This window comes from Erithacus rubecula, assembly GCF_903797595.1.
Source record: "Erithacus rubecula genome assembly, chromosome: 1".
NCBI lineage: Eukaryota > Metazoa > Chordata > Aves > Passeriformes > Muscicapidae > Erithacus > Erithacus rubecula.
This window is the reverse complement of record NC_136658.1, coordinates 15,148,327-15,172,525: the sequence shown is the minus strand read 5'-3', so window position 1 is coordinate 15,172,525 and position 24,199 is coordinate 15,148,327. Positions and strand designations below refer to the sequence as shown.

General features: G+C 43.5%; 2 protein-coding genes across 4 annotated transcripts; one reads left to right on the top strand and one right to left on the bottom strand.

Moving 5' to 3' along the window:
- Positions 1 to 126: 126 nt before the first annotated feature.
- LOC306808316 (uncharacterized protein) lies at positions 127 to 10,811 on the bottom strand. Its single transcript, XM_079318761.1, has 4 exons — positions 10,596 to 10,811; positions 5,989 to 6,038; positions 4,727 to 4,761; positions 127 to 884 (listed from the first exon to the last, which is right to left on the bottom strand). Exons 1-4 carry the CDS (start codon positions 10,619 to 10,621, stop codon positions 687 to 689), a joined length of 309 nt encoding a protein of 102 aa, XP_079174887.1. The 5' UTR covers positions 10,622 to 10,811; the 3' UTR covers positions 127 to 686.
- On the top strand, positions 2,087 to 23,843 carry LOC306808229 (OX-2 membrane glycoprotein-like). Of its 3 annotated transcripts, XM_079318553.1 has the most exons (5): positions 14,386 to 14,502; positions 15,939 to 16,274; positions 21,228 to 21,539; positions 22,068 to 22,210; positions 23,143 to 23,843. In XM_079318553.1, the coding sequence occupies exons 1-5, from the start codon at positions 14,451 to 14,453 to the stop codon at positions 23,245 to 23,247; spliced, it is 948 nt and encodes a 315-aa protein (XP_079174679.1). In that variant the 5' UTR covers positions 14,386 to 14,450; the 3' UTR covers positions 23,248 to 23,843. The 3 variants fall into 3 exon arrangements, with proteins under 3 accessions (XP_079174678.1, XP_079174679.1, XP_079174677.1); XM_079318552.1 differs by lacking the exons at positions 14,386 to 14,502; positions 23,143 to 23,843 and adding an exon at positions 2,087 to 2,159 and having other exon boundaries at positions 22,068 to 22,566; XM_079318551.1 differs by lacking the exon at positions 23,143 to 23,843 and having other exon boundaries at positions 22,068 to 22,566.
- The last annotated feature ends 356 nt before the right edge of the window (positions 23,844 to 24,199 follow it).

The following is a 24,199-nucleotide window of genomic DNA, read 5'->3' as shown; positions in this document are numbered from 1 at the left end:
TCTCCCATGCCGTTTTGTGGAAGCTTTGTGTCATGGAAGCAGCACCTGGACTTCTGCTTCTCAGAGGTATTTACCACCTGGGCAGGATCAGTATTGACTGTTTGCTCATGGGCATAATATTTGTTTTACATGCAGTATATTGGTTTTATTTTTTTATTTAATTCCAGATTTAAGACTTCACAATAAGTAGTATTACATTAGAAAGGAGAGGGGGGAATTTCAGAAATTAGTTCTTTATAAAAATTTTGCATTGTATAATGATACAAATCAAGCATGTCAGAAAAATTTTTGACAAGATTAAGTGCCTCTAACACAAGGTTTATGCTTTTATTTAAAACATGAAACAAACAGAAAGACCCTTTTATAATTGTATTTTTGAGATTTATATCAGTAGTTCTTTAAGGCCCTTTTAAAAAAATAAGTATTCTAAAAGTCCAGAAAAATTGTAGCTGCTAATTTTCTATAGAGGATCACTGTTTTATGATGGCAGTGGCTACTGATTCCTCCTGGTTTAGTTCTCAAGTCCAGCACCCAGTCCATATTTCTTTCTCTGATCAGCTGTTTGTGGACAGGTTTGTCTCATAGTAAATGACTGATAGATGCAGCTTAATGGGTAAGCTTGATAACAAGAAAGAGAGATTTGTTTGAGGTGAGATGGTTACCCTGGCTGCAAAAAACAGTGACTTCTAAGTTACCAGGACATCATCATATTCACTATGCTCTTCAGGGCTGGTGACATTTGCCTTCCTCTTGGGCACACTGATAAGTGCATATTCTGTCTCATTATTGCTGTCAATGACAGAGACTTCGTGTTTTACTTCGTGGCTGACAGTCGAGTACCACAGTTCACTGGAGTTCATTGAATCCTTTTTGGCAACGTGTTCCTGAGGGGGAAAAGGAGGAAGAGAGAAAGAGTAGTAGGATTATACCCTGAGGAAGTTTGGAGATGTGAGCAGACCTGGTGTAGCCTGTGCACTCACACAGTGCTTTTGACTAATTAATACATGCAGTGTTAGGTTAGTAAATCCACAGTTGTTTCCCAGCTGAGCAGGCTGTGGCTGCACATCTGGAGAGCCCAACACCCCCCAGCCCCCTTAGCAGTGCTGAAACACTAATCTTAGAAAAATTAGGCTTTTAGTTAAAGTTAGCTATTTACTAGAATTAATTAAAAGGCCTTGCTGAAAATAATTAAAAGTTAGAAGAAAACTGGGCTTGAGATAACTGTCTGAAACGTAAATAATTGATTGCCTGTCATTTTATGTTTGCTCAACTGTGCTTACAATGGGAAAAGATGAAGCCAGAAAGCAGACCCCAAAGAGATGTGAACAATACAATCAGACACCTATTCTGCGAAAAATTGGACTATCCCTGGAAACTACTTGTGTTGTCAATGATATAAAAGGTTGAGAGTTCAGGGCGAGGAAGACTCACCTTACTTCGTCCTTTTAAGACCCCCTCCCCACAAAAAGAATCCCAGACTTAATTTAAGAAGCCAACCACACATGCTTAATAGTGATTCAAGCTAATTACCATAGGAATTGAGGGATGGGAGGGGCTGTTATTATGAATATATATTTGTTTGAAGCTTTTGTTAATAAATAGACTTTGTGATCACCTGCAATTCTGCAGTGTGTATTAGAAGATTTCCTCACCTCCATCACAATTGAGTAGTGCTATCAGACCAATACAGTATTTTGGTAAATCAGTGCTGCCTTGGGAAAAGCTTATCACCACAGGAGGGAGCACACAGCACTGATGGAGCCTGGATCACCCCGGGCTGTCCCGAGAGAGATGAGCCCTGTGACACCCACCCGAGCAGGGACTGGGAGCTGATGGGCACGAAGGGAGAGCTCCATGGGACACTGCACCCATGCATGTGAAGGGAGAGCACTGGGGGGGGTTGAACAATGTGGGGGGTTTAGGGAAAGAACTGAAGGAAGGGGGCCAGGGTGACTTGTAGAATGAAAAGCATAAGAAAACAGAGGGAGAAAAGGACAGGAGTCACAACAAGCTGCCAGAGAGACTGTAGGGTCTGGGAGGCAATTTAGTGTGTGTGTGTGGCTGTTCAGGAGATGAACTGTCCAGAAACGGAATCCCATCCCCAGCAGCCCTCATCTGATGCTGTCCTTGGAAACAGAAGGAAGAGAAAGAAGGAGGAGGTAAGATTCTGTGGGCAAATGCCTTCCCAGCTCTGTTTAGACTTGTCCCTCCTTTTGCCTCCTGAAGCTGTTTGCTAATGGGCTGTGGGTGATTGTGCATTAAATATCTGGCAGGATGACTCATTAAATCTTGTGCCACTGTGCACTGATCACTGATTAAGTACTTGGAGCCAGAAGTTAATAATTTGTTTGCCTTATGTTCTTGATTGGAATGCACTGAGTACTGAAGCCAGTGAGTAACACCAGTTTTATAGTGGTTTCCTCTGTTGTCTGCAGTACTGGCAGTATTTTGAATATTCTGAATGAGTGCTGCCGGGTTCTTGGTGACATTTTAGCTCCCTTCCACACTCTGTAAGTAGAATTGAGGTCTCTGTTTCATGGGTTAAAAACTTCAAAGGGTTAGCTTTTAAGCCTAGAAGAACAACAGTGTTAGAACAAAATTCCTGCAGAATTCACCTTGGCTTTTCCAAGTTTATATAAATCATATTGTCTGTTTAGATTCTGCTTTGTGTGGAACATCTCCTGACCTTGAGAACACTTCAGTGAAAAGAAATTCGGATTTTTTGATTAGAAGTTTTATAAAGTTTTGAGATGTAGAAATTCCAGAAATTTTAAGGAGCAGAACAATCAGGGTAGACTTGCTTATCATCAGGTGCATGGCTCTCTCCTCCCTTAGCCATGATTGCAAAGAAGGACAGCAGATTTTCTCTTAGCATGTGACATGAGGAGAGGTAGGCTCTTGATTTTCATGACTGACTCTCAATCTACTCAGTGAAGTCTGGAGTATCTCTTGTATCCCTTCAAACACATAGGTCTATGACTTGACTAAGTCTTGACCAAGAGTTGCTCTGAGTCACATTTTCCAGAATCCTTCCAATCATCGTGTTTTGAAAGGCTGTTATCATCAACCTCTTATCAGCAGGGAGACTGAAGTGCAGAGGTGGAGTGATTTGTCCCACATGCCAATGGAGCAAGTGTGAAAATTTCCATTATTCACAGGCCAAATTTAACACTCAGAAGGGGCATCTCTCCTCTTGCACTAACAGCTCTGCAAGGACTGTTTTCAAACCATGCTCTGGGGCTTTTCCTTGGGACACCAAAAACTCTCAAAACAAGACAGCTATTTGGCAGGTTCCCCATTACATTTCCACCCCCTTCTCTTCCCCCACAGTCCATCCCACGCTCACAGGTACACATGATGAAGTCATTTCATCACACCCTTTTCTGTCATCTTGCTCACTTTCTTCAAAATTTTTTGCTAAACACCCACTTATCTTCTGGGCACCAACTTTCGCTATACTGATGTCATCTTTCTTAAAAAAAAAAAAAAAAAAAAAAGGAAAGAAACCAAAACTAAACCAACTCAGGCTGCTAAAGGGCAGCACTTTGTTCTGCAGTACATGGGGCTTCTGGTGATAGTTTGTCATCAGGGACTCAAGCAGTAACTTCATTTACCCTCTGCTAAAATGAACTTTTTACAAAACAGAGGCAGCAAACCACAGGCACTCAGCTCCTGCCTCTAGGAACTCAGCATGTTAATACACACAAAGAACCACAGACAAATAACCACACAAGGGTGTGAGGTGCAACAGTTGGGGAGTGGCTGTTCCCCCACCCCTGCCTTCCAGGGTGATAAATTGGAGCCGAGCAGCAGGGCACACACCAAGTTACAGAATTCCTCTTAAATTTCTCTGGGGTGCATTGCCAGAACTCCTAAAGCTGTCCCCAAAACAGGGAGGTAAGATGAACAGGCAGTGTGTTCATCTTACCAGTCTTTCCTGCATTGCAATTACAACCATTTGCTCTATTCTGATTTATCAGAAACTAAAGGTGCAACCTGAAAGGGCATGTTTGGTTTTTGTGGAGTTTTTTCTTTCTTTCTTTTCTTCCTTCTAGAGGCAGTGAGATACTGGAAGGGGAAACCTTAGTCTTTTCCAAGAGACAGCCATTTGTTGATACATCAGCCATTTTTTTATAGTGCAAAGATTAACTAAAAACCCTTTAAGCCTCAAAGTATTAAATCTCCCTTTGTTTTTCAACAGAAGATTTATTACTAAACCTGGTTGGCAATAGTCCATTTAAATTCCTTTTAGAAAATGTCATGCTGAAACTCTTTTGGGAAACATGCCAGTAGTCAAGAGATTGGCTACCAAAAAGCTGAGTGGAGAAGGGGAGGAGGAGGAGAGAGAAGCATCCTCACAGCTGTGAGTTGTAAGTCACAGAACATTCACCAAGACTTCATCCCAAGGTTCAGTCTCCTGAATTGTCTGATTTGGGCCAGACAAATTATACTCAGCCTCAGAAATGATGAGTATGTGCTGCAATCTGTTTGGCCACTGGCTGCCCAAGAGTGGGGCTAAATCTCAGAGTTACAGTTTTATGTGCATACATTTATTTTGTATGTAGGCTTAAGCTGGTGTTTTTCTGCATCCTGAGCAATAGTCTGATTATGGGCTTTTCTTCCTTCTGCAGGAACATGATGGACACTTTGTCCTTCTAATATGTGGATGTTTTGGACTCAGTTGCCCAGTGAGTGGTGGGGAGGGAAAATCAGTTTTAGTCTTTACCTTGATGGAACCTGGTTGATGGCTGTAGGTCTGTGCTGAGGAAAGAGGAAGAAAACACATGTGATTGTCATTCTCTGGTGTAGCAACACTAAACAAGGATTTTCATCAGCACAGCATTTATTGACAGACTGAACATAGGCTGTGCAAAAGCATGAACTTTTGTGACAATAGCAGGGAAAAGGGTTGAATCTCTGAGAGTTAAATAAATCTCATGGCTTTTTGAGATTTATCTTGTCTCTAGTTTATACACACTTGTGTCACACGTCACTGCTCACTAAACTGAAATAAACCTAGCCGTGCAATCTTCTTGGGTTTTTCGATTTGTTTTGGTTTTGTTTCATTTAACTAACTGAAATTAGTTTTGCATGTCTGTCTTAGAAATGAGAGTTCTTGCTTTCTGACTGTGTTTTAGCTTTATGACCCATGCAGCCTTAATTCTGCCTGGAATTGCTGGCTGGTGCTGAAGCACAGAGGCACTACCATGTGCCACATGTGCTGGTGTCTGTCTGCACAGGTTTGGCACTATGGAGATTTCTGGAAATTTGTGTCTCTGTCCCATAAACATCTAGGTGGCAGAGGACTGTCATTTTACATCTTGCTTTCTTCTAGCTTTGTCTTTATCAGTCTGGCTGGTTCTTAATATGAGGTGGATTGAACATGCTGTTCCTGTAAAATTGCAAAGCTGAAATTTCACTTTTGCTGAAGATAACAGGGCTTTTTAAGCCCACTTGTTTTGCAACATGACAGGAGAGATGTCAGTCTCTCAAGATTGCATTAAAGCTGCCATCTTAGAGAATTTATGATGTTTTCAAACATTGTTGTGCTGCCTTTACACTGCCATGAAACTGACAATGTAGATGACTAACAAGAAGGTTTTTGCTAATACTGCAACTTGTGAAACTGGTAAAAATATTATACCTTTGCTACATGAGTGGTTTTAGTCAAAAGAGGGGAAAGGCAGCAGCCTGAACCTAAACCAAGACCTCCTGATTCACATGAGCACATGATCCTGGTATCATAGAGTCTCCCTATTTGCATGCTCAGTATGAAGAAACAGGTTTTTTTAGGAGAACACCTCATACTGATGATGTGTGTTTACAGAAAGACCTAAGCAGTGCTTGTGTCAGGGGAGCAGGGTCAGGTGTGTGAGCAGATAAGGCTGTGCTGTGCTGGCAGCCCAGTGGATGCTGAGAGCTCCCCATTGTCCCCACTCAGGCCATGCCACACCATCCCCAAGGGGCTCCAGCAGCTTGTTTACTTACTGTGCTTGTGGGAGTATCTGTTTCTCCGGATGGAGACGGGCACTTTCCACCTAGGGGATGGAAATAAAGGTGAGCAGGAAGATCTGGGGCTTCATGGTCCTCACCTCCTGCTGCCAGCCAGGGGCACATGTAAATGCATAGGGAGATGCCTTCTCCAGCTGTTTGGACAAGCACTTTATGCAGCTTCCCTGCTGCTGTTCTCCCCCAGAGGCTGGAACCCAGCCCTGCTCTCAGGGTTTCAGAAGCAAGGACTGCCACAGGGCAGAGAGGCACAAATCATAGGTCCAGGGATTGAGGGTGGCAGCTGTTGGCAGGTATTACAGCATTTAGCTGCTCCTGGGAAGTACAGCCTTTGTTCCCTGGGAACCCTGGCAGAACAGCAGCAAAGATTGGGGGTTGGAGGAGCATCCAGCCTTTCTGGGCTTGTCCATATTAAACAGCTCTAGCAGTAAATATTGGAAAGAGATAGGAAAGAAAGAACCAGTCTCATGTTCCCACAAATGATCTACATCACTCTGACCTCTAGCATGTCTTGGGAAAAAGAAAAAGGAAGAAAAACACATTAACAGTGCAACAGAAAAGAGCAGACACATGGGGGTGAGTGCAAGGCTAGCAGATCTGATCTCTAGCAGTTGAAATAATCCCTCCTGGTTCAAGCAGAAGACTTTACTTGCAGGCTTAAGTACTGAAATTATTTGGCAAAGTTAGGAACCTTTACATGGTGTTCAGGTTGTTGTTAGCAAGTTTCTTGGTAATAAGAGCTAGGCTTTTTGGGGTGTGTACTGTTGCTTATGGTTTACAATTTTGCTCTTGTAATAGGCCAGTAATTAACAAACATTTCACAATGTAGTCCTAATATTTGTGTGCCAGGTTTATACATATTTAAAAAATGTGCTAAGGGATGTAAAGCTGCCAAGTCATATGAATTCAGGGATTACACACAGCATGCGGGTGGAGGTACATTATGAATCAGCCTCAGATTGCTTATTTGCATTTTTTTCTTTCCCAGGACTGAGGAAAACAGGTAATGCCATTATTCTTTTTTGCTGTTGATACTTTCCTTGCTAAATGTGTGCTCTTAGGTCTCATTTCTTTTATAAACTACCTAAGTTATGCAACTCACCTGGAATAATTTCTTTCTGTAGATGTCCCTGATGCTCTTATAAGAGTAGCAGAAAGTTTTGCAAATATTAGTGAATTTCCCAATTTTCTATTTCGTGGGAGAACTTAGATAGCTTTCATTACAACTGGGTATAAAACTAAAGCTATAATACTACCTCATTCCAGGTTACCTACCTGGTTTTCTTTGACTTATATATATGAGTTTTGCCTATACTGGATATAAAATTCTCTAGCTGAGTTGGAGATGACAGTGTGACAATTTCATACAATTCAATGGAAGTCCCATGAGCTACATTTAAAATATAATGTGTATGTATTTATAATGGGCTGTTACGAGGCTGTTGTAGCTGTCAGACCTTGTGAGTTTGATATAAGTATTTTTGTTTTGTCTATTTATTCCACTTTTTCTTGTTTATTTTCAGTTGGTTTCTGAAACCAGAATTTCAGTTGGATTTTTTAGTCTTGCTCAGATGAAAAGGCTGTTGGGTTTGGATAGCTCTTCCCCTGGACTGTCAAAGGATAAATAGAATATGTTCCTATAGCAAATTAGATGTGTAAACTGATGCATAATTCTTAGATAAATTCTTATTTAGTCAATCATGTAATCCTGCAAGGAATATGCATTGTATGGTCTGAGAATTCAAAGCTTTTCTCAGCATCTGCATTCATGCTACTCTTTGAGGCAGGTCCCCAGCAGTCAGAGAAAGGGAGCCCAGCTTGCCTGTGGGTGGAGAGGAGCTCTGAAGGGTTGGCTCTTATTGGGCTGAGGCTTATTGAAGCAATTATAACTTTATTAGTAAAAATGCTGGGAAATAGCTCTGGGCAGCAGTTGTGAAAGAGAACAAATGTGATTCATTAAAATAAGAACAAAGGATTTCCTTTTCTTTCTTTCTTTCCATAGTTTCATTATCTCTTTGCAGAGAAGCTGCATGAACTATGCTATAGGGCTTGTCATGCTCGGGAAGTGGTCAAACCAAATAAAGAAAGGTCTATCAAAAGCAAACACTGCAAACAGAAAGGGTGAAATGGTAGCCATGGGGATGTATAGGAAGAAGGAAAGAGTAAAAAAATTGATTACAGAGAAAGCAGCAGAGTTTACAGGTAAATGGTAGGGTCTGCAACATTTTCTCCTAGCAGCTGCTGCTTATGAGCTCAAGAGCTCAAGTTTGTGTTGCCTGCTTTGTACACCTGAAACTAAAGTTGCCTTCAGTCTGAATTTACTTCAACCCAGCTGCCAAAGGGCTGAGACAGGGCAGTGAATACCATTTTCTGTCCCTGGAGCAGGGGGCACATCCTGGGCAGTTTGTGGGCTGCTGCTGGTAAGGTCACACCCACAGAGCCACCTCAGTGAGGGGTGATGCCAGACTCACCTGCTTCCAGAAATGGGAAGCTGCTCTGAGCTGCTGTGGGGCTTCAGGAGGGACCTGCTGCAGCTGTTGGCTCTGTCTAACTTGGTGTCCCACAATAAGAGGTTGCTGATCTAGAAAGAGCTGGACCTTCCTCCAAAAATACCCAATTCTTACCCGACTCCTTAAACTCACCACCTCTGACACAAAACTGCCAAACCCTCAAAACTCCCCATATGGCACCAAATAAAAAGTGCCATTCTTGCTCTGTGGCTGGCTGCTTGACAAAGCATCTACTTTGACTCTTTTCCACATCTAGTTAAAGTTACTCAGGAGAGATGCTGACAGCTGGATGATGTAAATTCATGAGCCTCATTACTTAGGAATTTTATGTGGATGAGCTGCCTGTTTTGAGATATACATAAACTTTGTGCTGTAACCTGAGCTTTCCCTTTAGCCTGACTCTGAGCTGGCCCTGTGCTGTGGAGCAGAGGATCCTTTCCTAGCTGTCCCTCAGTCTCTGCCTCTCATACTGCCTGGAGAGCAGCAGTGGCCAGGACTGGACCTCTGCAGCACCAGAGTTTTGCAAGGATGCTGAGTCGCCGCATAGGAATGACTGTTTCTCTGGGAAAAAAAAAACCAAAACCAAATCCAAAACCCCACCCTCGTCATTTCTCCATCCCTCTGAACTTCTGCAAAGTTTATGATTTTTCTGAAAGGCATGGCTTTGTCAGCAGTGGAGCAGCTATGACTGAGATGTGCTGCACAAAAATCACCCCAAGCTGGCACAGCTCAGCAGCAGCAGCTGGAGTGAGATGATTTGCAGTTGCAGTCTGCCATGGTCAATGCTCTCCCTGAATGACTTCTCCTGGCAGTGGTTTGCTGGAGTTTTTGTAAGTGAAGAAAACAGGGTGTGGAGCTGCATGAGCACAGACTGGGGCACAGCACTGTGCCAGTGATGTCTTTATGGCAGTGCCCCCTCCCCTCTGAGGGGGATATGAGTTTCATGGCCCCATTAAGATAGCAGAAAAAACCTGCCTTACAAAAACCTTGCTTATAAAGTTCTTATTAAAAATTCTTATTCCTGCTCCTAGAAAGCAATCAGGAATTACTTCAAAAGCAGCACAAATCCCACGTGTAAGGGTGGCAAGACCACTTAAAGCAGTGAAGGGTCCAGTGAGCCTGGGAGCTAAGGGCTGGACCAGAGATCCTTAAGGCACATGAGCTCATCACTGCTTCTTGCTGCCACAGGTGAGGTTTCACATGCATTTTGTTTGCCTCAGCTCAGACTGCTTCTGAGAACAAGGCTTCATGCTTTGGGGAACTTCTGCCCTTTTCCTCAAGGCCAGGTAATGTGGTCACAACATGGACATCTGACCACAGACCTGCAAAGAGACACGAGAAATGTGTTCTCTTTGCAAACAAGAAGAATGTTGAATTTTGGCAATGAAGTGCCTCATCTGTGCTCCTTAAGACCAAGTATGCAGTCAGAGTGCATTACTCAGAGGTTGCATGACTTTTCTTTGACCTATCAAGAAGACAATGAACAAGAAAGGGAATTTTCCACCCATCCCAGGTGGTTCCTGTTGAGCATCCTCCTCTGTCTTTATAATTCCTTAGGAGACAGTATATTCCTGATCACTGTTGTACATAAGTATAGGATACTCACATATCTCATGTACAGCATTGAAATATATAGTAGAATTTAGTCTATTTCTATATAGTCTATATATAAAAGCTTGTCTTTATGAGACCTGGCAGCAACAGATAAGAGATAACAAGGTGAATCTTCTCTAAGTGTAGTTTTCCTGCCTGGAAACTTGGAGCAGATGAAAGGTATTCTCTGTTCTTTTTGTTCCTCACCAGAGTGGACTCCCTGTCTCCCTTCAGCATACTCTCTGCTGGGACCTTACAGACAATGTCACCTCTGTAAACATCATCCTGAGGCAATACTCTTTGACACACAAAAAACTATATTGTTCATCTTAATTTGCTTGCTAAATTATGTTTTGTTAATCAAGAAGCTCCTCATGGTGCCTTGCATGATCCCTTGAGGCTGATTGCAAGTATTGTTTGTTTCGGGATCACTCTCTTCATCCTATTGTTCAGTAATTAAATATAAAATGGTATTGGACCTACCTTATTTTTGGTAGGCAGTTTCCCATTCTTCCACTGGATCTCTGCACCCTTTGGTAGCCAGTTTTGGTGTGGTTGAATTGTTTTCTGTACTGGCTGTTCTACAGAATGGAGCTCAGTGACCAAAGCAGGTCGTTATCTCACTGTAAGCATGTGCAGCACTCAGAGGTTGCGCACCTGAAAAAACCAAAAACCACCCCAAGGTCTCCACTGCATGCAGACATTAACAAGTGGGGGTGGGAGAGGAAGAGGGGTGGAATGGATGAGTGATGCAGCTTCTTGGGGTGCAGGGATGAGCTGCTGCCCTCCACAAAGGGCTAATGTGCTGCAGAATGGACTCACTCTGGTTCTGCAGTCTGAAATAGCAACTTAGGGTGCTTTTGGCAAGAGGAAACCACTAGCCATCTTCTCTTCTGAGAAATGCTGTGACAAACTGAATGGTAAAAAACAAACACTTCAAACCACAATGAAACATATCCTTTGCTACTGAAGATTTCCAGTACAGTCTTTTTGTGCTTCTATGTCTCCTTTCTGTCCTTTAAAAAAAAAAAAAATTATACTTTTATTCCTTTTCTTTCTCCTGAGATACAAAGAAGAGGAAAAATAGAATTTGAATATAATTTGCAGGGCTTGTTGGCTGGGGAGGAAGCAAGTTTTAGTTGACACATTGTAATTGCCGTACATTGACAGACAAAAAAAATAATAAATCTGTGTGACTTCAGGTGTCTGTTTCAACAAACCTCAGAGGTAAGAAGTGTCAGGCAGTAAACAGGACACTCTAAGAACACTGTCCCCTGGGAACGTGTGGTTTTGCAGAGAGAGGTACACCACCATGAGCTAGGTCTCCACTGAGCAGCCCTCTATTTTTATTCTGTTTTGCACTTGGCTAGGCAGCCCAACACCAGATTTCAGCAGCAGAAGCTGCAACTTGCAGCTGACAGCAGAGTGATAGCAGGGGGAGGGAGTCCAGTTTGGGGAGAGTTCACAGATCCCACACCTCCAATTCAAACATGACAAGGATAAGCAGCTGTGTCTGTGTACCCTTGTGTGCTCTGATCTGAAACCTGTGCACAAACACAATTTGTCTGCAACCCTGTTCAAATGAGCACCTGGTCCTGCAGCATCCTTTGGCTTTGAACTGCCACAGCCTGCCCTGATGCTGTGCCAGAGGCTGGAGCAGATGTTGGTAGATGCAGCTGCTGTCTTAACCCAGTGTACTGCAGCTCTCCAAACTCAGAGATGAAGATTTGCCATATGCAGGCACTACTCAAACATGTTATAAAGTTCCAGACCTGTTCAATTGCATTCAAGCTGTTTCCCAACAGCTCCACCTACAACTAGAGCTGAGGAACCAACTCCCAAAATGTCTCTGCAATTCAGAAATGGATGAAACCCTCTCCACCTGCTTTTTTCTCTGTACAGACAATGTCTTGAGAGGTAGCACTGAATCCTTCTGACAAGGTAGGCAGATGTCCAGTTGTTAGCCTGGGCTTGGATATCTGAAAAAACAGTGGTTTAGCCTGGTGGTTGACAAACCAATGTTTTAGACTTTAATTGTGCCTGAGTGACTTCCCTTAGCAAGGTTTTCTGGAAGCTCAACTGTGTGAATTATTAACTGCATTAGTCACTTGATCTGTGGGGACATACTGGCATTTTGTGACTGTGCAATTCTTGTATGTCCCTTTTTTAATTTACTCAGAACTAAAGAGAACATTGTGGTGAAGCAGAAATGAAAAAAAATAATACAAATGACTGTGCTTTTCAAGCAGTAGTTGCAGAACTACTTCTGCCAAATTTATCCCCAAGTTTTTGCTGTCTTTGGGATGTGACTGAAGTTCAGGCAGTTCTCAGAAATGAGCACATTGTGCAACTGAAGCTAAGTACATGGGATCTGACTGGCAAGGAAGGAGAAGGTCTGTAATCCATCAAAGGTCTATGCAAAGATGAACAGAGCAGCAACACATGCACTTAAAGATACATTCACAAATTTCAAATAAGTGGTCGGGTTAATGGATCTCGCATTGTGAGTAAAATGTCGTGTTTAAAGCAATTAATCAACTGCTGATGTTGTCTGGTCCCTGAGGAAAGGGGAGTGGTCAGAGATGCTGCAGCAGCCAGATGTGCATGCAAACAGTGACTCATGAAGGCTCTTAGAGAGGTCCCTGCAGGCTCAGGTTCCCTGTGGCACCAGGAGCTGTCAGAGGAAGGGCAGAGCTGGGAAGGAGCAGCCAGCATACACAGCTCTTTCTCACCAGGGATGCTGGAACAAATTAAAGCCAACCTATTTTTCCCACTGGCAGAGACATCTCTGTCCTTTGCTAAGACTGAAAGTTTGCTCTTCATTGAAAAGTGTTTCCTCTAGCAGCACACAGTTTTTAAGGGTTCTGGAAGATCAGAGTTTCTGGGAGAAAATAAGGTTGTTAAAGCTGACAAGAATATTTCCTACACACCAGTTGGGCTTGCAATTATTTTTAAAATCAAGTGCAGCTCCTTTTGTGATCGCTAACTGTGATCTCACATTTTGATCAGGCCAGAATGACCTTCCAGAAATTTTGCAGGAAGGTCCATCTATGCAAATAACTCAAGGAAAGGAAAATAAGATACCTCAAAGGAAAAAGACAATAGTATGAAGCAACTGCATTTTTTCAGATTTATGGGAATGAATTCTTGAACCTATTCAAAAGCACAACCAAAATGTTTCTTTAGAGGAATACTGATACTTGAGCTGTTTCTGTTTTCAGATTAGTCGCCACTACAGAGAAGAAGAGCCATAAATGTGAAAGTGTATTTGGGAATGTTTTGCATCACATTATGGTTTGGGCCTGCTGCCAGATTTGCATAACTTGAGGCAAACCTGTGCAGCCATTTGACTGAGAATAAACATTTCATTTGCTATCACATTCATTTGGGGTAGTAAGAATTTGCAAAAATGTAAGCCACCTAATCAGAAATCAGAAACATAAAATAGAATTTACTAGTAGAAGTTTGATTAGCAAATGAGGTCTCAGTCTGGCTGCCCCCTGTGCCATAGGAGAGCCAGCAGTGGGCTGAGGGCTTGGCTGGTTTCTGCAGTGAGCACAAGCCACACAGAAGGAGGAACACAGGCATAACAATGACAAAGAAAAAATGCCCAAAAACAATGACTCAACAAGTTCTGTGATCTATTTTTATGTCATCTAAGGTGATGGTGGAGGAAGAAGGGTGTGCTTGTGTAAGGGTAACTGTGTCTTTCCAAGGGAAAGGGCTGGGAAAGGATCATGAATCTGTGGAGATGGGGGCAACCTCAGTGGAAGAGAGCTGAGACCAAGGCTCTGTTTCCCTAAGGCAACACATGACCTAGGGCCTGAGTCTGCCTCTTGGCTTGCTTTGGTCTCCTTAACCTAGAAAAAGAGTTGTGTTTCAGAGGCATCAGCAGCTCCTGGGTCTTCACTGATTTACATGATGGTTGCAGACCCCAGAATGTTTCCTGAGATACACGTAGGGACATTTGCACCACTCATTGTAGCATGGCCTTTCCTGGTGCTCAGGTCAGGGCCAGGGTGGCCTTTCCTCCTGCAACCCACAGACACTGGGTGCTGAGCCAGTTTTGAAATCTGTGTTTGCATTTAGATCCTTATGAAAACCCAACCTTATGGACAAAGTTCTTGTAAAAAACCCAGTACCTTTGCTTAGCAGCACAACTGGGAAAACCTGAGTTTCTGGCATTTCTTGTCATGTCACATGTCAGAGGCACAAGGTTTTTATTGGGTGTAGCTTACAGTATTTGTATGCCTGGGAATATCCCTCGAGTTAGTGTATAAGAATGGGGAAGTAGCAGTCAGAGAAACACTCGCTCGTCTCACTGAGCACACAGCTAAGATGATGACAGTCACTTGCCTGATCCTCTCCAGCATCTGGATTGCTGCTCCAGGTAACTCCCTTGTCTGTCTGGGTGTCTGTGTCATTATCCCAAAAGCATCAGGGACCTCAGTGGCTGTACCAGCCTCCTTCTGTGCTGCTGGGTGCTGCAGTCCCCACCTTGCACCCTCCTGGGGCAAGCAGCACTTGTGGCACTGTACTACTTTCCTGAGCCTCAGGCATGTCACTGCTGGTTGCATTGACAGCATCCACTTCTTAACTTAGCACCAGTGCATTTATAAATTCTGGACTCATGTATAAATTTATTGCAATGGGGAAATTATAAAGCAGGAAATTATAAAACTGTGCTTGTAGGTATCTGCTCAGACCATCAATAGGATGGATGTATAATACTGGTATTGTATTTAAAATTCATGTAGAAAAGGATGAATTAGTTTCAAGCTAGCTTCCATGACCATGGTTTGTAGGCTGCCTATGGCATTACTAAGGTCTGGAAAGCAAAGTGACTGGCACAGTTTGACAACTGGTTTCTTGGTCTTTGATGCAAATCTGCCTGGCCGTGGTCACAGCCAGAGTCTCAGAGCACTTTGTTGAGTGGGTTAGCCTAATGTAAATGTACTTCTGGGCACTGCAACCAGCCTCACCCTTCCCTGCAAAGGTATTTCCCTTTCTTGTAAATTGAATTATGTTTTCAGTGCTGCAACTGTTACTGCTGATATCTCCCTTCCCATGCTGACATGCACAAATAAACTTTGAAAACTATTTATGCCAAGAGAACTGTGGAGCTGAGCTGTCAGTTTCACCTTGCCTGTACCCTTAACAATTGTTCTACAAGTTGGAAGAGGAGACTGATTGTTTTCTTCTTTTTCCTGGAGACTTTTAATACTATGGCATTTATGATGTGAAAGTTCTGTGCCTGTGAGCCTTCAGTAGGGTCTCTTCTGCAGGTGACTCTTCTGCAGCATGACTTTGATACTGAGATAAGAGGACAGATGTAGTTTACCTCAGGTCCTCCCCACCTTTCCTTTTTCTTCTGGTTTTCTGATCTGCCAGTCTCTGACAAGTGTGATTGCATGCTGTATAGTGAGACATAATAATTTTTAGCAGTTTTACTGATTTGCTTCACCCCATGCCACAGGAGGGATAAAAAGTGGTATTGGGCTGTTTGGTCATCAGCATGGTTAAAAGTTCAGGGAATGTCTCCGTGGAATAGCAGTCCTAGCAGACAAATCAGTGGCTCCCAGCACCAGAGCTGCCTTTCTCAGTGTGCTCTCTGCAGCACAGGTATCAGGCTGGAGACATGCTTGGTGTGAGAGGTGACAATTCTGGTGAAATTCTCTGAGTAGCTCTTTCAAGCTGCATTTCCAATTTTTCCCTAGATGGAGGGATAGAGAAGTCCTCCAGAGTTGCTCAGCTTGGAAATGAGGGTGAGGGGCTGCAGGGGTTGAATGTGAGCAATGCTGAGTGTGTCACCTGCTTCTCCCCCAGCGTCTGTGCAGGTGATGAACAGAAAGGTCCAGTCAGTCCAGGCGGGAGAAAATGTTACTTTTTCATGCCAGTCAGTCACTAAAGAAGACGTGCTACAGGTGACCTGGCAGAAGGAGACAGATGGGGCTGAAGACAACATAGCAACTTACAGCTTCTTGAATGGCCAAAAGATAGCCAAGGCCTACGCCAGCCGCATGAGCTTGGCCCACAGCGAGCTACAAGCCTCGGCCATCTCCCTTCATGGAGTCACCCTCCAGGATGAAGGATGCTACAAATGCATCTTCAACACCTTTCCCTTGGGAGCTGTCACCGGCAGGATGTGTCTCAAGGTTTATGGTAAGGCACTGTAATTGTGTATGGGCACTCATCTGAGGACCAAGTCATCTTTCCTGTGAAAAACCTTCCCTAACACTGCTACACTGACATGGGAAAAATGGTTCTCCCTGCACCTCTCCCTCACTGGTTTTACTTCTGATGAGAAACCAGTGTTCAACAGTTCTTTAATTCTCTTCCCTTCAAGTCAGCCACAGCAAGATTCAAACCTGATGCATAACCCATGACTTCCTCCAAGTTTCCCTGGTCCTGTGCTGTGCTGACAGCTGCATGGCCACAGCCATGACCCTTGTGCCCCTCTGCTTCCTTTCTCTGCTGCTCTCACCCCCTAATCCTGGAAATCAGGCAATTTTTAACTTGCTCTGCATTTGGTAGTAAAAAAATTGCAAAGTATTCAAAAGGCAAGGAGGCACGTGCATGGCCTAAATAGCTGGAAGCTCGTTTTCAAGCTAGAGTAAAAATAACAGTGGTTGGGCTGGAGTCAGGAAAAGGATGAAAGGAAAAAAAAAAAAAAAATAAAAAGAAGGTGGCAAAAATACTGTACAGCTCGTGGGATTTGACACATGAATATTTTGAGCAGGTCAGCATCAACTAGCTTAAAGAAGAGAGTTGAAACAAATCATGAGTCAAGATGATGATATTTTTCACCTCCATGTGAAATTATCAACTAGCATGTGCAACCTGAAATAAAGACAAATAGATGATCTCAAAAGAACCAAGAGTAAAAAGCTGCTTATCTTTTGAGGAAAGCTGCTGGGTTTTGTCCAGCTGACAAAGCTGATACATTAAACATGCTCTGAGGACACCCTATTGCTCCTGGCTCTCTCAGGAAATGAGATTGCCAAAGATCATATGTGAAGAGTATCAGTGTCTGTGCCCTGTCACTGGTGGCATGACCCCTGCAGAGTATTTTGTTTATCCCTAATATCTTCTGCTGACAAAGACACAGACACATATGTCCATATGCATGTCTCTGGAGTTCTCTGTGTGGAGAAAGGAAGCTCCTAACTTACAGGGGAAAGGAGGTGGTAGTGGGAAATACAAGGGAAAACCAAGTCTGGGACAAAAATTATTTCCCATCTCTTTTGGGAAAACTAGGGCAGAAAAGAGAATTGAGGAGAAATTCATGCAGTATTTCATACATGAAGAGGAAAGTTCCTAAAGAAATCCCATTCTGAGTGATTCAGAGGGCAAACACTGATTATACTTTACAGGAAAAACAAGGAAGTGCATTGCAGAGGGTTCTCATTCTCTTTAATCATGTACATCTAAACACAGAGATTTCTTTTGGCTTTTGGTTTTGGTTTGGTTTTTTTTCTATCCAAATGGGGGAATTCCTTCCCAAACTCACTAATTTTTGGCTATGGTTTGTCCTTCACCAGAGCACTACTTCTAAAAAAAAATTGGGATGTTTTTCTGCTGCCACACATATTCTTCCTGCACCTCAGATGAAAATGCATCAACTGAGAAGGGTTTGATTTCTCTCAAAGGCCACTGCCAGAGGATGCCTCACCAAGGGCATGGTGGCTTTCCTGTAATGTGCTGTGCCAAATCAGCCCTGGAGGGTCACCATGGACAAACTGAGCCTTTGGCACTCTGACAGGAGGTTTCAGTTTGTATATGATTATTTCATTGAGGCTAATTAATATGATGGTACTTAAAAGTCAGTCTGGCTCGTTATTCCTCATCTCCTAATGATGGGAACAGCTTGTCTGAACAAGCCCAGAGGGTGTCCCACGAGGGAGAGCAAAGCCTGCAGGAATCTCCCAAGGCTCAGAGGTTCAGAGCAAGGTGAGCAAATCAGAGTCACCAGTTGAAAATGAAACCCTGCCACGTCTTTGCCCTCAAGAGGGGACTGCCAGGGGGTTTACAAGCTGGTGATTCCTGTTACAGCAGCCTTTTTGGGACAGGAGGGGCACCAGAGCCATGTGATGAGGGGAACTGAAACCACCTAAGGACTGGATACAATACTGTGAAAAAGAAACAGGTATGACTGGAGGGATGTCAGACCTGCCTGGCTGAAAACAGCAAACCCAGGAAGAAGCAGAAATGTCCTACCTTGCAGCAAAATCCATTTTGAAACAGGATAGTTTCAAGTAAGCTTGGTAGTCTTTGCTTTCCCCCTTCATTTTACTTTGGAAATATTTTACCAACCTTCATAGTCAAACAGGATGAGAATGAAATCCAGGATGAGAACTAAGGGTGAGGTATGGAGAGAGGGAGATGTACCATCTGAGGATGAGCAAGACTTGCCGAGTCACAAAATTCCTTGGATGTTTGCTGTGCTGTCCTTGGAGACTCCCTGCCTTTGCCTTCAATGTAAGTGGCACCTTTTGCCTGGAAGCCTTGAGCACAGTTGGAAAAATGCCATCATAATTTCTTAGACAAGGAAACCAAGGCACAGTACTGCTGGTGAACACCCATATGGTTGGAAGAAGCTTTCTGTCATCATGAGGCATATTTTCACTCCAACAGTCTTTTATCATTCTGTGTTAACACCACTGCTATGTTTTTAAACATTAAAAACATATCATGACCTGATGGTCCCCCTCTAATTACAGAGAGTCATTACAGAAGATCCATTTTTCAAATATTTGAGAATGCTGACAGACCTCAATTTTGGGAACATCTGCAATACTGATCTACAAGAGAGACTTCAGCAAGTACTGGCACACAACATCTCAGGCAAAGACTTTTTCACTGGAAACAAATATTTTGATGAAAGGCAAAAGAAGCAGTTAAGTGTATGAATCAAACATGAACAGCCAGAACACACCAGCACATCAGTTTATGCAGGACTTCACTGCAAAAACAAGCACTTACAGGTTTTGACAGTGCATCTGTTACAGATATTTGCTGGAGAGGAGCTCAGCCCTACAGGATCATTCCTTGGGCTCCATTGTGAGAAGAGAAAGAACTGCTTAGTCAGAAGAGCAGCACGTACAGAGTGTATGTGTTTATGGCAAGAGACTGAGAAATTTTTCTTATCCTTTATGGTAACATCTGTGTTTTCTCCCTTTGATTGCTTTTGAAATTTGCAACCTAATATTTGAAGTAAATGTAGTGGGTGGATCTGCTGTTTTTATGCATCCTGTGAGTGAAAGAAGAAGTTCAGAGACCATTTATTAATCAAAACATAATTTGTTTGTGATACTACTCTTTTTGTACATGGGGGATTTTGAGAAGTTCCAACTGAAATTCCCCTACACATTTTCCTTGTTTTTCTCAGAGGTTTCAGCAGCTCTGTGGAGGTTAATTTTTTCGTCTATGGTTGATGCAAAAAGTGAGAAATACAAGGTTTTTTTGTAGGCTCACAGAACCATAGTAAGTAAATAAAGTCTGGCTTGTAAAAAAATCAAACAACAAACAAAAAGCAGAAAAATTGTTGATATACAATATGTTGCTTTCACCCTCTGACAGTTATAGCTTACAAGAGACAGACAACCTTTTGAGGTACATCTGGAATTGTGACAGGAGGTTATAGGTGCCATTATGCATTTGGCACATACCTTTTTCCTTTTTTTGCAGTGTCTGCTACACCTCACAGCCAAATCTTTATTTACCTCACAAAAGGAAAAATCACTGTTTTTCCTAAGAAGGACGAAAATAAGTTTTGTTTGCTTGTTTAAAAGCAGGATTGTTAAATTATAGTGGTACATTCTAATGTTCGGATAAAAATTAATTTCAGCATAAATATTGCACTTACCACAGTTATTTTTCTCCTGTACATAGTAATATGCACATGGAGTTCTACTAATCATAGTGGTTACCTTTTTAATCAGAGGGCATTCATGGTAACTCAGACTTGATTGAAACTTGAACTGCCACTGTGCCTAAATGCTTTTGAAAAAAGCAATGTTCTCAATATTCTCAGAAACAGACACCTAGAAGTAGAGTGTGGTTCAGACCCCTATTCCAGCAGCACATGGACTAAGTGAAGGCAGGCAGGTGAGCTGCCATGCAGAAACCCATGGATTGCACTCCCAAATGGAACTACACACCTTCATAGATATTGGCCTGTGCAAACTGACCTTACCAAACTGAGCACAGACTTGAACTAGACAGTCTCCTGAAGTCCCTTCTGATCTTAATTATGTTATGATTTGAAACCAAAGGATAAATAGATTATTTTTCACATGGGACACACCTTATATGTTCATATCTCACCTGGAACTCTACCCAGGTTAAAACCAACTTCTTCTCACTTTTATCTATTCCTTGCAAATTCAGTTTGTATAATGGGAATCAACAAGTAGGCTTTATGTGAGTAAGTAAGCATGAATGATGCCTGTAGAGTCCATCCTTCTTCCAGACTAAAATTAAATGTGACAGCATCCACAAATCTGGATTGAGAGTGTTCAGAAGAAGTCGTCTTCCATGATGGTTTTGAGGGATATTATGATGCACCCAAAACCCATTTACAAGAGGAAACAAGGTTATGCAAGCACAAACCCTCCACAGGTGAAATCCTACGGTGTAACCACAAACAAATTCACTATTACTGTCTTGCACAAGTAGATGCATTTAGTCCTTTGATTTGCAACCCTACACACCTCAAAGAGCAGTAAAGCTAATCCTGCAGGTAATTTTAAAGGAAAGTAGTTCTAACTTATTTAAGCAGCTCAGCACTTTTAGAGAGAGAAGGGCATATGACTTCACAATTTCATTACCTTCTGCTTTTAACTCAGCCATAATCACCACTTTTCAGCTGGGATGCTGTTGCTAGTGACAGAACTGAAACAGATGCTTCTACCCTCTTGCCCTTTCTTTATTCTGGCTTTTCACTTCCAGACTGCTGCATGATCACTTTCATGTTTATTTGTCACTGCTGGGGCTTTGGGAAGGGGGAATTAAGTTCCCATAGCAAGCTTTTCCTCCAAGATAACTGTAAATACACATGCTTTTTGCTCAAACATAGGCAGAAACTAATGGACTTTGTCACTTTGTTATTTACAGCCATCTCAGACCCCAAAGTGGAAACTAAACTTATACCCAGTCCAGACAAAGCTGAGGACTCTCAGAAAATGGTGGAGATGAGATGCTCAGCAACAGGGAAACCAGCTCCAAAAATAACCTGGCACCTTCCTAGTGTCCTGCAACAGAAACCAAGGGAGTACCACATAAAATTCAGCAACCAGACTGTGACTGTCATCAGCAATTTTACCCACACCCACTCCAAAATCCTTCAGGAGTACCCCATAACCTGCATGATCCAACACCCTTCTCTAAACGTGACCCTGGTCCTGCCCACAGACAGCCTGGAGCAGGGTCAGTATGAAACTCTGTTTCTGTTCTGGAGTGGGGCAGAAATTGGGAAGCACCTCCTGGGGTAGATCAGAAAACCCCTCAGAGGGTTGGGAGCAGGTGGGGAAGGTAGCTGGAAGAGCAGCTGTGGCTGGGCTTGGGAGGGATGGAGGAGGTGCCATGGAATGTCCAGATGCCCTGGCCAATGGCACATAATGCCTTACTGCTCCTCAGGTCCCCTTACCCACCATGAGCATCCCTGTCGCTGTGAAGGACGCTTTGTGACAGGGTTCCCGGTCACATAAGGTGACAAACCAAGATGTGCCATCACTGGGTAGCTCAGAGGGGCTGTTCTGCATGCCTGACCCTCACATCAGACCCCAAGCACAGGTCTGCTGGCAGTGCCACTTGTGTGCATGGTGCTGGAATGTGCTCCCAGTGCTCCTATCCACCCCATTTTACGTCAGAGAATGGCCAAGGGATGCTTGAGATGGGTTTTGAGTTGTTTTTTCACTTCATGCACAAACTGAGTTCCTGCTGCTTTCCCCACAGGTCCAGACAGCAGCGTGGCACCAGCCATTGCCATTGCAGTGGGGGTGCTGCTCCCCCTGATCTTCCTGCTTCTCGCCTGCCTCCTGTGCCACTGCCTCAGGCACCTGCGTGACCCAGAGAGGAACCCAGCCTGGCCCTGCTGGGTAGGTCTGCCTTTCCTCAGGGTGCTGCAGCAATCCCCCCCACAGGTCTTGGGGCCCAGAATCCAGACTTGGCCCTGCCCAGCCACACCAGGGCTGCCTGCACATTGCCCAAGCCAGGCTGAACCTGGAATGGAGAGGGACACAGGAATGAGCCCTCAGACAGACAGCTGGGAAGGGGAAACCTGACTGCACAGCCAGCTACAGGTGCCCAAGAGTGCTGGCAGCTAGAAAACATTCACTGTGCCCATGACAAGGCATGCTGTGGTGGAAGCATCACTCTACACTATGTTTATGGACAAAACAGTTGTGGAAGCAGTGGCCAGACCCTTGCACCAGTCTTCTGCAGCTCCTAAAATAACCTCAGCACAGGCAATGCAGCTCGAAGGCAGCAACTTGGAGGATGGATCTCAAACAAAATGTGGTCTTAGAGGAAAACTGTGCCTCTGTGAGGGAAGCCCAGGATGCCACGCTGGGCAGAGGCTGAGGCACTGTGGTTGTCCACCAAGGCTATCCTAGTGCAGGGGGTGCAGGATACAAGCTTCAGGTGGGGGCAAGCTGAGTGAAGTGCCATCATTTCAGAAAATCACAGACCAGGTTTGTAAAGCATCCTCATCCCTGCAGTATATTCCTAGCATATAGTATATTCCTAGCACCCTGGACTTTGGTGAAAATTTTGGAGAAAAAGAAGCAGTGGAGGAAATGCAACACAGGTCCAAGTTGTGTGTTAGAAGTGTGTTATGCACTTCCATGGGTGTTACACCTCTAAGTCCAAGCTGAAGACTGCTAGTGAAATTGCAAGGGAGAAACTTTACTCTCCCCTCAGAGAGATGCAAGGTCTCACGTGGCAATACAAATATCCAGGATCTTTTCCTTCACAACTAAAACATCCATATATTTTGAAGAAATAAACACAACCACCTCTCTTTCATCAGGTACCTTTTGCCTGCACCAAGGCCAAGAAGTGCAGGGAGTACAGAGCTGTAGGAAGGTGGGCTCCTGCAGTGTCCCCCAGCCTCAGTGCAACACTGAACACCTGAGAAGCTGCCCAACCCACACATGCAAGAGAGAAACTCTTAAAATGGCACTTCAAGCTTCCAAGGACACCTCCTGTGACTTTCTCCAAGAGAAATATAAAAAGGAACCATTTACAATAGATATTTATTTATTTTATAAACACTGTAATATTCAGTTTTGTAAGAAAAAAATGTAAAGTATTTATTTGAAACTCAGGCTGGCTGTGTGGATCCACTTAGTGGAACTCATGCTTTGTACTTTGAGGGGGAGGTTAACATTGTTTATTACTTTTTGATATTTTAACATTACAAGCTCAAAAGTGGGTGGGGGATTATCTGAAATAAGTCAGCATTTTGTAAGGCTGCTGGTTTGGAAAGTGTTGCTGATGGACCAAAGGAGCCCCCAGCAGGAGCTGGGCTGCAGAAAACCTGTGGAGCAGCCCAGCACATTGCTCTGAACTTCAGATGGTGAACTTGTTCCCTGAAGGGCACAAGAGATCAGGCTGAGACTGCAGCCAGCCTGAACTTATAACCCAAGTGCCAGGAGCAACAGGCTTCAAGCCAGGAGTCATGAGGAAGTGCCAAGTCCAATTTCCAGCAACGTCTCCTAGAAAGCAATGTAAAAGGCACACAGGTGTTTCTCTCTTTCTCAAGGATTTCCACAGCCCCCTTCTTAATGTCCTTGATCTTTCACAACTACCTTGTGTTTCCTGGCATCACACCCAACTGCAGGAGGAAGCAGGGCAATAAAAGGGCAATTGCAGAGCTAGTTAGGTTGTGTAATGTATTTTGTTTGTGCCGTGGTGCAGTGGCAGGTGAGTGCAGTGGGAAGCAGCAGGCTGGAAGCCTGAGGAAATGGGTGCTTTATTTATTTCCACATGGGAAATAAAGCACCAGTGCAGAGCAAGGGGTGTTCCCTATTCTGACAATTCTTTGCTTCTAAGATGTGGGTCAGATCTGATCTATAATCTTCTGT